This window comes from Podarcis tiliguerta, assembly GCF_965153285.1.
Source record: "Podarcis tiliguerta genome assembly, chromosome: 6".
In the NCBI taxonomy this organism is placed as follows: Eukaryota; Metazoa; Chordata; class Lepidosauria; order Squamata; family Lacertidae; genus Podarcis; species Podarcis tiliguerta.
Window position 1 is genome coordinate 22494923 of NC_139539.1, and position 15127 is coordinate 22510049.

Sequence of the window (15127 nt, forward strand, 5' to 3'; positions counted from 1 at the left end):
GTGGTTTGTTGTTTTTTTTACACTTTTGTTTGTTACTGCCATGGCTGAATACTGTGGCGGTAGAATGACTGTGCTGTTTTATGTCTCGTAGCTTGCTTAACTGTGCTAAAGCAGCCAGTAAGGTCTGCACCACCCCAACAAAAAAAACCCACCACCTTGTCACAACTGTATAGAGTTGGTCACTTCTGTTTCACAGGAAGAGTGAAAGAAGACACCTTGTGCAAGGCTTTACAGCATCCAAGCTAAACTGCCTATCTACTGGACATCTGCCTTCTTATAGACAGTAGGGAATGATTTTGAATATTGTAAAACATGCTGCATTATTCCTTCAGGTATTAAAGCAACATTGGGTTCTAGAAATAGTTTAGCTTCTAGAAAGGTTTTGCCGTAACATTGAACAGAAATGGCTTCAAGTGGCCCTTGATTTCTTAGCTTTCTGACATGAAGCATGAATTCATATTATTCAAAAGCTACCTTCGTTATGAAATCCTTTAGGAAAAAGGTTTGTCCTATAAGTACAAAGTAGCTATGACCAACGGCTGGTGCAAATAAAGCTTCATTCATTCAGCTTGTAGGTGCAAGTGATCGAAGCGTCTAAATGGCACTATGTGGGTTGTAATTGTATTAAGAATAGTTCTGCTGCAGAACTCTAAATTGTATGTCCTTTAGACTTTTGATTCTCTTCCATTATTAGAATAATATCTTATTCTGTCAGGTATTATTCATACCACCAGCTCCGAGGTTCCTATTAGACATACAGTGTGAGGTTCTAGTTCTCTGATGCACTTCGTAATATCTTTATTTTATTTTTTTTAATATAATTTTTATTAACAGGCCAATCAAATCACATCAATTCCAAATCACATCAATTCCAAATTATACAGCCAGATTTTTTAAATTTTTGTTGGGGGTACCCATACTCCAAGCTCCGAAAGGGGACCAAACACCACTCCTGCTGCTGCTTAGATTAAACAGTTCTATCCAGTTCTGTCCAGATAGTCTTTTTATTATTTTCTTCATCTTCTTCTTGTTATCATATATTCCTTTATGATGTCTGATAATCTTCACAAGCGGGTGAAAGACAAACATCTCCTGCGTGGGTTTTACACTCTCCAAAAGTCATATCACATAAAGGACAGACGCCATTTCCACACCTCCGTTAGAAACATTCCCACAGTCTGTCCGCTGATTCACAGGCTTGCCAATCTATAATTCAGAGGGTTCTGCCAGGTCAAGATAACGTTCCGATAACCATACATTCGCATTCCAATGACCCTGGACCTCCTCCCTCTCGTGCTCTCGTCCTCCTTAGGCAAGCCTGTCTTCTCAAGACTCGATTTATAACTGCGTCATAAAGTTTTCCTTCCATCCACCAGTCCTTTCTTTAGTCAATAATTATTTCCCACACAGTTCTTAGTCTCCTGCTTGTGATTAGTAATGACAACGTTTCTTCTCTCTAGAGGGGAGGATTATCGGTACTCACATAAGGCAAAAAAAAGGAAAGTTTTTCCTCCCCCCTCGTTCCGTTTAACTCCAACATACCAGTCTTTTGATGATGATTCTTCACTTGATTTATTGTCCCGCCCGTTGCTCCGCTCACAGAGATCACATTATTCAGCAGTCTTTACTCCCAATCTTCACTTGATGTATGTGCATTAGCTTCTTTCCAATTATAAATTTCCAGTTATATATTTCGAGCTAATGCGAACCAGTGCACTGATTGGAGATAGCATCAGGAAGAGCCAACTTCACTCGAGGGCTTGTGCCAAGTGTCCACACCCCCTTCTTTCGAATCCGGGGGTGAATTATGGACACCGCTGGCAAGGCAATCCCCCACCATCCCCTGGGGGGGGGGGCAAGGAAGGCTGCATACTTCCCATAGCAGCCTCTTAATTACCTCGTGTGGGTCGGAGAGATGTTATTGTCTGCCATCTTCCAATGCGCCCCCTGGTGGCCCCCCTTAGTAATATCTTTAAAGGGATCTTTCCAATCTCTCTTATGAAATGATGCTTGAACTCCCCTTGCAGAAAAAGTGCACAGGTTCTTTCAAATGGTAAGAAATGTAGCCAAAAGCAAGGAACCCTGTTCCTACAAAGACTCAGAAGGGCTCATCTAGGCTTCCTTTTGTGTCATGTTTCTAGGCACAGATTCAGGCTTTAAAGCTCTGTCCAAGCAGACTTTTTTTTTGTCCCCACCCTTTCCCTGGGAAAACCTGTGTTATACCGCTGAATTGGAGCAAACAGGTTTTCTGCAGATTGCTGTTCACTTTATTCAGTGGAAAAACACAGGTGTTCCTGGGCAAAATGCCAAAATCAAAACTCAGATACGGTGCTTTAAAGCATGAACCTGTGCCTGGGAAGCACAGTACAGAATGAAGTCTGGATGGGCCCTTAATGTTGAATCTACACTTACTGATGATTTCAGAAGGGGTAGGTTACTTTTGTACTCTCCCAATGTGTTGAGTGCATGAAATTGGCACCAAACAGTAACACACTTCCTGCGCCACCATTTCAGAGTGCAGAGAATGAGCTGTGTGTTTCAGTACTTCCTCATGAAGGAGACTCCATCTGTTTGGTTTAAAAGGCCAGGCTGAATCCTTCACTCTAATGTACTTGTTTTGCATGCATAAAGGGTTGTTTTTAATTGAGCATTCAAAGATGCAGCCCTCCCAACTTGCAGCCTGAAATTGCACCGCTTACAAAAAGTGTGCTTTCAATTTCTGCAGAATGTAAGCTAGCCTTCCAGATACGTTCCACAATTCGTTTGCTTGTCTCTCTATGTTGTTGGCTCATGCCCAAGTGTAGAGTACTTGTCTTAGAGCAGAAAGGGAAGAACGTGATAACTGCCTAAAACAGCTTTTCGTCTAGACAATGTGGAAAAGCAACTTGCTGCGATACCAAACAGCTGCCAGTCAGCTGTGTTTTTTCCGTTTGAGGACTTTACCCTTCATAGGAAAATGAGAGCGATGGTATGGCCAGACTTTGAAAGACTTGTTCTAGTTCCCGAGCTGCTTTTGCTGTTACAGAAAAGCCACAACTTAAACTGCCTTTGGTAGCCTATGGCTATCTGAACAGCCCGTGTGCAGAGAGGAAAATGGAAAGGTATCTTGAGTAGCTATGAAGTACTATGACTTGATATAGCGATGGAAATATGCTGAAAGAAGAGATGCTTGGAGACAATGCTTTAAAGTGTGCTTGGTGTTACAGCTCCAGCAACAAGATTTGTGGTGTAACAAAGTTATTGTGGCATGAGCCTTTTTCATCAGATGCAGGAGCTATGGAGATGATGGATGCAAGCAGGGACCAAAGGACTGGTCCTTTTTATTTCCCCTGCAATGGTTGCTCAAGTTCTTTCTCACCCATCCACAGTGACATGGCGAGCCCTCTTTGCTGTTGACACTTGTTTTTGTCCCACACAGCATCTTTTGCCATTGTGTTCGAACCGCCGACCTTTCGATCGGCAAGCCCTAGACTCTGTGGTTTGGACCACAGCGCCACCCGCGTCCCTTAAAAGTTATTTAGATGGTAGATTTAAAAAATGTCAGTTTCAGAGGCTTAGTGAGAGCAGCATGGCAGGCAAATTGATAGCAATTTTTCATTGGCTCTGTGTCTAGTGGCATTCAGGCACTGAATCTGGGTAACTGAGCCTGAGACTTAACCGCAGCCAGTTGATGCAGATTGGACAACAGTTATGGGGAGAGAAGTTCCCCAACAGCTTCTTAGAAGCACAGTCTCGTCTGAGTAGTGGGAATGACATGTTATCAGTAATACATTAAATTTAGAACGTGCTGCATCTGTAAGAAGTCATTATTTTAGTGTGGCAGCCCCTACACTTTGAAACTCCCTGCCTATTGACTTCAGGCAGGTGCCTTCACTGTACTGTTTTCAGTGCCTGCTTCAAAACATTTTTGTTTAGGCAAGATACGTAGAACACTGACGTGTGTTTTAATCTGTTTTTTAGTTTATTGCTTTGTTTTTGTAAACCACTTTGCTGTTTGGTTTGGTTTTACAATCAAATAGTATGTAAATTTTGTGAAATAAATAAACATACAAAAATTTTCAGTGTCTGATTTACCTCTTCACTCTTCCTAGGGAAGTCCCAAGGGTTACGCTTACTTAAACTTTCCTTGCATATGTAAATTGCTTAAAGGTTCTACTTACAATCGAGTTGAATATAATTTTGGTCAAATGAAAAAGAGAGAGACTGAAATCTGTGTCTTCCCATCTTTTAATACTCGTTTTGTGCGTGTCCATAACTCCTGGAGAACAATATGCCGTATTTGTTTGCTATTGTGGCAACTAAAGAACATATTGTAAATGTCAGTGCAGCAACATACAGAACACATAGTGCATTGTTACGCATGTTGCTCAGAAGTAAGTCCCAAGGCTTTCAATGGAGCTCTTACTCCCATCCAGGTGCCTTCCTGTTGTTTTGGACTACAACTCCTATCATCTGGCTGGCCAGCCACACCCCTTTCAAGAAACTCCATTCCTTCCCTTCTGTTTTGTCTCCCCCCCACCCTTCCTGCACCCCACTATTTCAGCAAGCTCAGTCTTTTTTGAGTTGTCTTTGACTTGGGTGAGTGTGTTACTTTTCCTGAATCATTTTTTTGCATTCCTGAATCATATTGTCTTTCCTCTAAGCTTGTTGCTACCTCCCTCTTGTTCATAGAAAGTGTTATTCTGGCTACATAAGAACAGGCATTTAAAAAAACAAATTCACTTTTAGTACATAGGATTCAACATAGTTTAATTGTTTGTTAGGAAGCAGGTCAAGTGACTGTTTCCAATGGGCTGTAATGAACAGTCATACTCCAGAGTAGAGCTTTTGAGAAAAGCAGGATTATATTATTTAGTTTCTTTTCATTTTTAATATTTTACTTCCTTATGCTTAGAGGACAGTTTTGCCATGAACTTTCCTTATATTTATGCAGCTGGTTTATACGCAGAAAGTTTATTTTGATACTTAAGAGGATGCTCTCTTTAGTTGTTAACTGTGCTTTACAGAATGTATTGATTCTTTCATATTTGTGGCTTATTAAGGATGTTTTAACCTATGGATGGAGCCAATGCTAGTTCTACTCATAGTTGACCCATTGAAGTGAATGGGCATGGATCACTTAATTTCAATGGGTGTACTCTTGAGTAGAACTTGATCGGCTACAACTTTCTCTTGTAACCTATGTACCACATCTAACACTGGAGGCAATGTGCCCCTAGTGACCATTCCTGGAAATCACAGGTGGGAATGTCCCAGATCCTACCAGTGGCGTAGTATCGGGGGGGGGGGCACGGTGGTTGCCCCAGGTGCAAAATTGTTAGGGGTGCAAAATTTCAACACCCTGTGCTGCCCAAATACATCTGTGCACTTCTATTGTTGGGCTGTGTTCGCTTCTCCATGTGAACCAGGAAGTGGCCTATCCCATAACACAGAATAACTTGAATGTACATATGTACTCTGCCCATTTCCCTCCTGTTCTCTTTGTGTGGCGCCGTGCATTGGCAACCCATACTATGCCACTGGATCCTGCTTTTGGTCTTCCCATAGGCACCTGTTGGCCACTGTGAGATGGGCCTGATCCAGCAAGCTCTTATTAGGTCCTTAAACCACACAGAAGGAGGAATTCAGCATAGGGCCAAGAAGATTGCTCTGTCGGTGTAAGCATTTCTGCTTGCCTGATTCAACCGTCTGCCCTCTTCTCCCCCTGCATGCTGTTCTGGGGTGGGGGAGCTCTGTTGTGCTAGTGATGGTCTTTGTACAAGTTTCTACTAGTGGGGCTTGTTATAGTTGAATCCCACCCCCTCCATTTTGTTTAAACAGTACATAAATGGTCCAAATAACTAAACAAAACTAACTTGGGTCCATTAATTTCATTGGCTCTGCTCGTGAGTAGAACTAGGTAAGCCCAGATTAGTATTAAACAAAAGTCTATACAGACTATGTTTATATTTTTAAACCCCCCCCCAAAAAAAATCTACAGCCGACCCCTCTCCTCACCCACCCCTAGTTTTTAGAAGGGAAGTGCATAGCTTTCACCCCAGAGTTGAATTCCAGTACCTCTTTCTTTGAAAACAAACCTGCAGAGTAGGCAAGGCGGTGGACTCTGTTTTGTAGTATTTTGAATCCATGAAGTGTCTTACAAATGAGTGGATGACAACCTTAACTGCTCGTGTTGGCATCAAAGTTCACAGGAGCACAAAACCCAGCTTCCCACCCTGAACACTTAACAAAAGAGCTGGTTTTATTGCCTTGCCCTGTACTTTTAACTCGGGAGGGACTGTCAGCATGGTGTAGGGTCTCAGGAAAAGCCACAGACGCCTGTTCTTCTCCTGTTTTTTGGTTAGCCTAACTGATGCCATTTTGCCTCTGTAAAAAACTACCTGCTTTAGAATTTAGGAGGGTGAGCCACAAATATGTGAAGACCAGATAACGTTGCTATGTGATTTTCAGAAAATCCTCCCTCTGCCAGGCAACTCTCCCCTTCAAGGTCTCCAGGCAGGGTGTCCTGTTTCAGTCAGTGGGAGCAGCTGAATAAACGAGTGATTATGGGAATCTCCTCTGTCTATGGCATTTATTGGCTTTTCAGTGACCAAGGCAGCTTGGACCCGATTAGCGGACCCCCAACAATGGCTGGAATGGTTAGAGCAGGTGGTGGTGCTACAGGAAGTGGCTGGCCACACCTATGAGTGAAGGGGGCGGGGCAATGTATTTCTGAGAGCTGCTCCCACATGAGGGAGGACCAGCACTGAAGGTGAATGTTTGCTGGCGGCCTTGCGTAGCGTCACATGTGAGTGCTTTATGGGTTGGAGGGGAAAGCTGGCTGGTGGGAGGGGTTGGGAAATCAGGAAAAGGCAGTATATTGTTACATGTATAGCCAGGTTCTATGCATGTTTACTCTTAGTCAAGATTTCAGATGAACATGTTCCCAAATTAAGTGTGCAAAGAACTGCAGCTTGAAGTTGAGCCGGTTTAATGCTCCACTAGTGCTTTAATTAAGAGACATACTGAATTTGGAGTTGGCTTTCTGGATTTCTTTCCTACCTCATCTCCCCCACCTTTCAGCCGAGACACAAGTGAAGTTGTGGATTTAAGCAGACACACTAAAAGCACAGGAAATACCTGCCTTGGCAGTTTGTGAGAAGGATCTCAAGCATGAGTCAGCAGGGTGATGGGGCTGCAGAAAAGGCTAATGTGGTTATTAGGCTTCATGAGTAGAACCATAGTTTCCAAGTCACACAACGTAACCCTGCAGTTTGCTGGTTGTAACCTAGGCTGTGACTCAGGCCTAATTTCTGGTTTCCCCAATGTGTGCCGTTCAGTGTGAGACCATTTCTAGACAGAAAAATCAACTAAGCAACCAGTTAAAAACAAGTCTAGTTACATTCCACAATTAGTTTCCAATTGCTTAGTTAGTTCTTTATACAGCAACCAGTTAAAAGGTTTCCCCTTAATTGTCCAGGAGGAAGGAAAATCTAAAGGTCAGGAACGAGACAAGGGAGGAGGGACCCTCAAGGGGGAGTTAACAAACACACCCTAAACTTTTCTCTCTGCCCCTAAGTTTGTTTTGTCATGCATATTTTTCTCAGCAGCACTCTCCCCAAATGCTTGACTATGGTTGCAATCTAAGTGGTTCTTCGTTTGTAAACTTGTTTTATGGTATCGTGATACAAGATTAAAACTGGGTTGTTGTTTTTTGTTGTTTTTTTGAGCAGGAAAACAAGCTCCACACCAGTTTTCAACTTTTTAGTTATAACTTAAACTGCTTCCTTTCTTTTACACTTGTTGGTATCCCCCTGTTCACTGTATCCTTGTCATCCTTTCCCCCCTATGAAACAAAAAATATGCCAGTCATTTAATTCCTGGTGTAAATTTTCTCTTAACTTACCTAATGGGCTATGTGAACATCAAATTAACACACACTTCCTGCGCGGAGGAGCGAGGGGGGAAGGTTGCTGCCTTTCCCTGGCCCTCAAATCCTCTACCAATGAGTTGGCATTGAATTGACTGACACCCCTCTCCACCCAAAAAATGCCCCCACCTAGAAATGTGGCTGCCCCATCTAACAAGGAAGGCTGGCTATAGGAATATGACACAGCACATCTTTTGGGAGTCATCCTTAAATTTATGCAGTGCTGTGCCCAGATCCTCTGTTGAGTCTTACCCCACTTGGCTCCTGTAATCTGCTGGTGAGCATTGGACCCTATATGGCACCATTGGGTCCCAAAGTGGGAGATACCCCCTATTGTGGGTGGGGGTGGGTGGGTTACCTAGAGGGGCCCCTCTGAGAGTTAAGGGAGCGACAGGGGAACTTTGAAAATCTGGCATCACTGGATCAAGTTCATCAGTTTGGTTGAATTGGTTAATTAAAACTAAATCGTTCTAATTGGTGTGTGAATAAATGTTCAGTTGTTACCGTTTTGAATTGTATTGTGTCCTTATCTTCCTTAAGTAGATTGTGCCAACCACTGTTCTGAATAATAATTTTTATAGGGTAGGGGGAACTGGAGATGAATTTATGGAACCAAGGCGGCATGAAAAAGTTTGGGGAACCTCTGTATTACACCCTTCCACTCAACCTGTTGTGTTCCAGAATTTGTTGGCTTGCAGTTCCCATCATCTCGGACTAGTGGCCCCACTGGGTGGGGCTGATGGGAGTTGCAGGTCAAAACAACTTGAGGATGTTGGGACCATAAAATCATAGAGTTAGAAGGGACCCTGAGGGTCATCTAGCTCAACCCCCTGCAATGCAGAAGTCTCAGCACATGGGTTATGGATCTCTAATGCACCATAATTTCTCATGTTCTCTCTCTCTCTATATATATATATACACACACACCCTCTTCTGTTTATTATTACCTATGGTGCATTATGGTGTGGAGGTGCTATCCAAGGGGGCAAAGAGGTTGTAATAGTGCCTGCATAGTGGAGTATGGGTTGAATTGTTGCATGAGCGGACTTCCCCCTTCCTTCTCCAGAGAGTCTCCAGAATCCCAACCCTCCAGACAATATTATAGAAGCAAGGGGTGCAAGTGCCTCTGCATGAGCGGAATTCTGTTCTGCTAAGCATGAAACTTGTCGGGTGCAGCTTTGCATGTCAGATACCTTGTATAGGGGACGCGGGTGCCGCTGTGGGTTAAACCACAGAGCCTAGGACTTGACAATCAGAAGGTCGGCGGTTCGAATCCCCGCGACAGGTTGAGCTCCCGTTGCTCAATACCTTCTCCTGCCAACCTAGCAGTTCGAAAGCACGTCAAAGTGCAAATAGATAAATAAGTACCGCTTCGGTGGGAAGGTAAACAGCGTTTCCGTGCACTGCTCTGGTTCACCAGAAACGGCTTAGTCATGCTGGCCACATGACCCAGAAGCTGTACAGCGGCTCCCTCGGCCAATAAAGCGAGATGAGCGCCGCAACCCCAGAGTCGTCCACGACTGGACCTAATGGTCAGGGGTCCCTTTACCTTTACCTTTATACCTTGTATAAAATCTATGCAGACGTACTAATATACATTAGTAAATACATGTACCACAGTTCAAGAAGGACACTGACAAACTGGAACGTGTCCAGAGGAGGGCAACCAAAATGGTCAAAGGCCTGGAAACGATGCCTTATGAGGAACGGCTAAGGGAGCTGGGCATGTTTAGCCTGGAGAAGAGGAGGTTAAGGGGTGATATGATAGCCATGTTCAAATATATAAAAGGATGTCACATAGAGGAGGGAGAAAGGTTGTTTTCTGCTGCTCCAGAGAAGCGGACACAGAGCAATGGATCCGAACTACAAGAAAGAAGATTCCACCTAAACATTAGGAAGAACTTCCTGACAGTAAGAGCTGTTCAACAGTGGAATTTGCTGCCAAGGAGTGTGGTGGAGTCTCCTTCTTTGGAGGTCTTTAAGCAGAGGCTTGACAACCATATGTCAGGAGTGCTCTGATGGTGTTTCCTGCTTGGCAGGGGGTTGGACTCAATGGCCCTTGTAGTCTCTTCCAACTCTATGATTCTATGTGTTACTCCTATTTACATTGCATGGGCAGGGAGGGGAGGAACTTGGTGAAAATGACTCTGGATATAGTGGGTTTCATTTGCAGGCAACTTCAAGAGCTCAGTCAGAGGTTTACATGGAATCTACCCTATAGAGTCCTGCTATTTTTGCATCTCTAAAGATCCCTGTTATGCTGCCTGGGAGTAACTAGGTTTTGCTTCACTTCCCAAGTTAAACTGCATGATTGACCATGAATGCTAGTGGCCCAGGATATCCGCTAGCCTCCCTCTATGTGGGCGACTTGCACCCGGATGTAACCGAAGCCATGTTGTACGAGAAATTCTCGCCTGCTGGACCAATTCTGTCCATCAGAGTTTGCCGAGATGTCTCCACACGCCGATCGCTAGGTTATGCCTACATAAATTTTCAACAGCCTGCTGATGGTAAGTGAGTGAGAACTTCTTCTAAACTCTCAAATGTTGTATTTTGTTTGCATCAATTATCTTTGCTCCATTCTTCAGCTGGAAAGACTCCCAGGGTAGATTACAGATCAATAAAAAGTAATACTGTGTTGCCTGAGGTCAGAGGCTATCTCAAAGGCAGGACACGAAAGGAAAAGGAGCAGAGAAAGAAAAGGGAGGAAACTCTGGCGCTAGTTAATAAAGTTCTTATAATAGTGGAGAGGGAAAGGGTTTGGTGCACAGGTGGGGAGACTGCTATCCTCTGGATGTTGTTGGACTCCAACTCCCATCAGCCCTGGCCAGCATGGCCAGGGGTTGCTGGGAACTGTAGTTCACCGTCATCTGGAGGTCCTCAGGTGCCCCGTTGCTGGTCTGGAGAGAGAGGGGGATCCAAATGTTTTTGGTTTCAGCTGAGCCCATGAAGTGGCCCTGTTTCCCATCTCTCCCTCAGCTGCAGCCTGATAAATCCATGTTGTATGGAGGGCCTTCTCGGTAGTGGCGCCCGCCCTGTGGAACGCCCTCCCATCAGATGTCAAAGAGATAAACAACTACCTGACATTCAGAAGATATCTTAAGGCAGCCCTGTTCAGGGAAATTTTTAATGTGTGACATTTTAGTGTATTTTTGGTCTCTGTGGAAGCCATCCAGAGTGGCTGGGGAAACCCAGCCAGATGGATGGGGGTACAAATAATAAATTATTATTATTATTGTATGATGTGCCCATGACTACTAAGTCTTCCTCTGGAAAACGAAGCAAGTTTGGCCAGGCAAAAGGGCAACTCAAGCTCTGCTTTCAAGCAGAGTTTGGGGCTCTACAGTACTCATTTTGATCCCCATTTAGGGGATCTGAACATTGAGAAATTAGCTGGCAAGTAACCTTTTGTGTTCCAAATAATTTCTGGTAGCTGTAAGATAAGTGTTGAGCTAAACCGAAGTGAAAGGAAGCTTCAGCCTTGCCCTGTTCACTAGGCCACAGTGATTAAGATTAGCCATTGCAAATGTCCCACAGGAGGAATAAAACATCTGTGGATTTATTTCCCATCAGCCCCAGCAAGTGGGGCTGGTGGTCAGTGGGAGTTGCAGCACAACAATACCTGAAGGGTCGTATCTTCCCCAGTCCTGCATCTAATGGCCTTTACCACTTGACCCATGATGCAGCTATGGTCTTGTTTCCAGATGGTTGACTTAGAAACCATGGCAAGTTATTTGTACCTACAGCTTCCAGTCATGTTTTCCAGAAGCCAGAGCTTCTCTTCTTAACACCAATTTCTTAAGCCCCACTCCTGTCGAAAGACTTTGCGATCTTCCCTGTTGGTAGTAAAATGAATGTGCTCACACACAGGTGTTTGCAAGGTGAGAGACTGGGCTTCTTTGCTTCCAGCTTTTGGTTTTTGTTTCTGTGTAAACAAATGAGCTTTCCCTCCCCTGCTAGCTGAGCGGGCCTTGGATACCATGAATTTTGAAGTGATAAAAGGCCGACCCATTCGCATCATGTGGTCCCAACGGGACCCAGGACTCAGGAAATCAGGCGTTGGGAACATCTTCATCAAGAACCTGGACGATTCCATTGATAACAAAGCTTTGTATGATACATTCTCAGCCTTTGGAAATATCCTTTCTTGCAAGGTAGCTATGTCACTGGCAGAAATAACATCACCTGATCTGCTTTGAGCATTCTAGTATATGTGTTGTCTATCATTCCTTTTATCCTGATCTATTCAATTTTTGACCAGTGGTTTCTAAGCAGTCTGGCTTCACTTTTGTGTAATAACATTTGGTGGGTGGTAATTTAAAATTCAAAACAATCTTGAGGTAGCCTCTAGGCAAAACACTTTGGGCAATTTCCCACCCCCTCTAGCATCACAATGGTTCCTTGAATCTCAGAACTTCTCTGCTGATCCAAAGAAACAGCACTTCAGTACTGAGAGAGACCTCATTGAATTAGACACCAACCCCATTCCGATTTTCTTCAAGTTATTTTCTCTCTCTATTTGAAACCAAGGTTTTTACTCATTGCTGATGGGCCCCATTGATTAGGGTTACACCGAAATGTGTCTGTGACTCAGGGTCACTGTTTAGGGGGGCTTTGTAACCACTGAGCAGATATACATGCAAACTGGGGGGAAATCAAGGGCCCATCTTTTTCATTTTCAGTTGTATGACTTCCTTTTTTTCTCTTCCCTCATACCCACCCATGTCTTAACAGGTTGTTTGTGATGAGAATGGATCCCGAGGTTACGGCTTTGTCCATTTTGAGACCCACGAGGCAGCAAACAGAGCAATTGACACGATGAATGGAATGCTTCTCAATGACCGTAAGGTGTAAGTGGAAGCTGGGGTTGGGAGCTAGGGTGCAGGTATGGGTGAAGTGGGTGACTGCGAGATCAAATGTTGTTGACTCTCTTAATATGTTAGATGCATTGCACACATAAATAAATAACAGAGCCCCTCCTATGCAGAACACAATTTAGAATAAGGGTTTAAGCACAAAGGAAAACCAAGGTTAGTAAAAGGTGCAACAAATTTCCTTGGAAACATGTATCAAATGATAGAATAACAAGAATATTTGTAAGTAAATGCAAGTATCCAGTATTTTAGGGCAAGTTTAGCATGCAAAACAGTCCATAAGGTCACTAATTCGTTTCCCCTGTGAGTATAGAAAATGTGCATTTCCAGCAGCAACACAGTTGGCCGGAAGAGCAACAGCTCATCCAGACTTCCACTTGTTCCACCGCTTCTCCTCCCAAGAAAACCCGCTCTTTCACATTGAATTGGAGCATACGTCAACTGGGTTTTCCTTGGATTGATGTTTGCTCCAATTCAGCACTAAAGAGCTGGTTTTCCTGGGGCAAGTTGTGAGGCAAACAGAAAACCACTCAGACCTGTATTCGGAAAGGACAAGTAGGAAACCACTTGGAACCATGCTTTCTAGGCATGGGACGAGTGAAGGGGGGGCGAGCCCTCACTGTTTCATGTGCTGTATAAATCCTTTGTCTAGAAGATGCCTTGCCAATTCACAGTTTTCTCTACACTGCCTTAAGAAGACCAGTGGTTACAGCTGAAATCCACCCTGCAAGGTTGATGCAAAATACAGGCATGAGCAATGTTATCACTGCTCAAGCATCAGGCTCTCCTAGCTTAAAGGTCTCTAGAGCTGCACCAAACAGAGATAATCCTGCCTCTCCCCTCATGACGGCGTCTCCTGAGCACTGGCAAGGCAAAACTGGGCACTTGTGGCTTTATTAGAGCATGGTGATCGATAAAGCTGTCTCAGTTCTTGCCTACTTAATATAGCTTGGGAGGTTTTCCTGACCTCGTCTTATGGTACACACAATGCATTTTTAAAAGTGGCTTCACCATTCGCCCTGTTTACAGGTTCGTTGGCCATTTTAAATCTCGGCGAGAGCGGGAAGCAGAATATGGCGCCAAGGCAATGGAATTCACCAATGTCTACATCAAGAACTTTGGGGATGACATGCATGATGAGCGACTACAGGAAATATTCTCAAAATTTGGTAAATGCGGCACTTTGAAGTATAGTGATTGGCAGGGAAGTTTCAGCCTGTGGGCCTAATTAGGCCTGCCAGACCTCGGAGATTGGGCTGCCAGGCTATTTTGGGTGAACAACACCCCTGTTTCCTGAGCCTGGTGTCATATACGATGCGAGGTGCACCTTTTGCAAATCTGCTCCAGAGGATCAGGGGAATGCTTTGAACAGTGTTCCACCAACAGGGGAGAGGAGAGAGAGAGGGAGAGAATGTTCTGATGCACAAGAAGAAATCCTTGCCCTGAAGGAACGTTCGCCTTTATGTCGGATTCTACCCATATGTAATAAGATCCAGTGTTTTTGAGAGTGGACGTCTCCTTCATCTTCCCACTACATTTCCTGCATCCTCCCAAATCTGCTCCCGAGAATCCCTCAGCTCCCCAGGACAGATTTTGGAGGCATGGATGAGGGGGAATCCATTCCGTCAACTGGATCTGTTCTGCTGGCAGACAGGCAAAACTGTTCTGTTGCGCTGGTGGACAGGCACCATTGGATTTCGCCCAATAGCCCCAATTGCATGGCACCAACGTGAGTCTATTGTAACTTGTGGCTCCAGCAATGTCACACCGTCTTATAGTTTCTTGTTCTACTTTCCAGGAAAGACGTTGAGCGTCAAGGTGATGATGGATAATGCAGGCCATTCAAAAGGGTTTGGGTTTGTCAACTTTGAGAAGCATGAAGATGCTCAGAAGGCAAGATGGTCTTTGATCTATTTGTCTGTGCCCAATGCTTGCTTGTTCCTGTTCCAGGGAATGTAGCTGTCAAGATGGAGCTGAAGACTTGTTGGTGGGAGAAAGACCTGACTTGGATGTGTGTGCACCTAAAGGAGTAAATGGGCTTTCTCCACCAGGGACCTCCCTGTTTTGTGATCATAAAGTTGGAGGAGGCCGTCTAGTGTGGGAAGTCCCAGAGCTAGAGCAACCCCAACAGATGGCTGCATATAGCTTCTGCTTAAAGACCTCTCACAAGGGAGAGTCTCTCCAGTTGCTTTGATCATTGGTTCCATTGCCAAACTGATTTTACCAGCAAGAACTGACTCCTAACATTCAAGTGAGATGCAGCCGCTGGTGCAGCAGAGGAAATGAAATCTTGTCACATTCATATCGTACGTTTAAAGGCTTTCCCGCAAAGAATATTGGGAAC

At 44.3% G+C, this 15127-nt stretch overlaps 1 protein-coding gene across 2 annotated transcripts in view; it reads left to right on the top strand.

The window, feature by feature from the left end:
• The first annotated feature begins 4335 nt into the window (after positions 1 to 4335).
• PABPC1L (poly(A) binding protein cytoplasmic 1 like) overlaps positions 4336 to 15127 on the top strand; it is a 31119-nt gene continuing 20327 nt past the window's right edge. Inside the window, exons 1-7 of one of the 2 annotated variants that reach the window (XM_083446901.1) lie at positions 4416 to 4578; positions 5548 to 5657; positions 10208 to 10419; positions 11870 to 12063; positions 12644 to 12759; positions 13813 to 13952; positions 14582 to 14676. In XM_083446901.1, the coding sequence (XP_083303027.1) occupies positions 10227 to 10419; positions 11870 to 12063; positions 12644 to 12759; positions 13813 to 13952; positions 14582 to 14676 (738 nt within the window). In that variant the 5' untranslated portion in view covers positions 4416 to 4578; positions 5548 to 5657; positions 10208 to 10226. Of the gene's footprint in view, positions 4579 to 5547; positions 5658 to 10207; positions 10420 to 11869; positions 12064 to 12643; positions 12760 to 13812; positions 13953 to 14581; positions 14677 to 15127 lie in introns of both variants that reach the window. The other variant, XM_083446900.1, reaches the window with a different exon arrangement.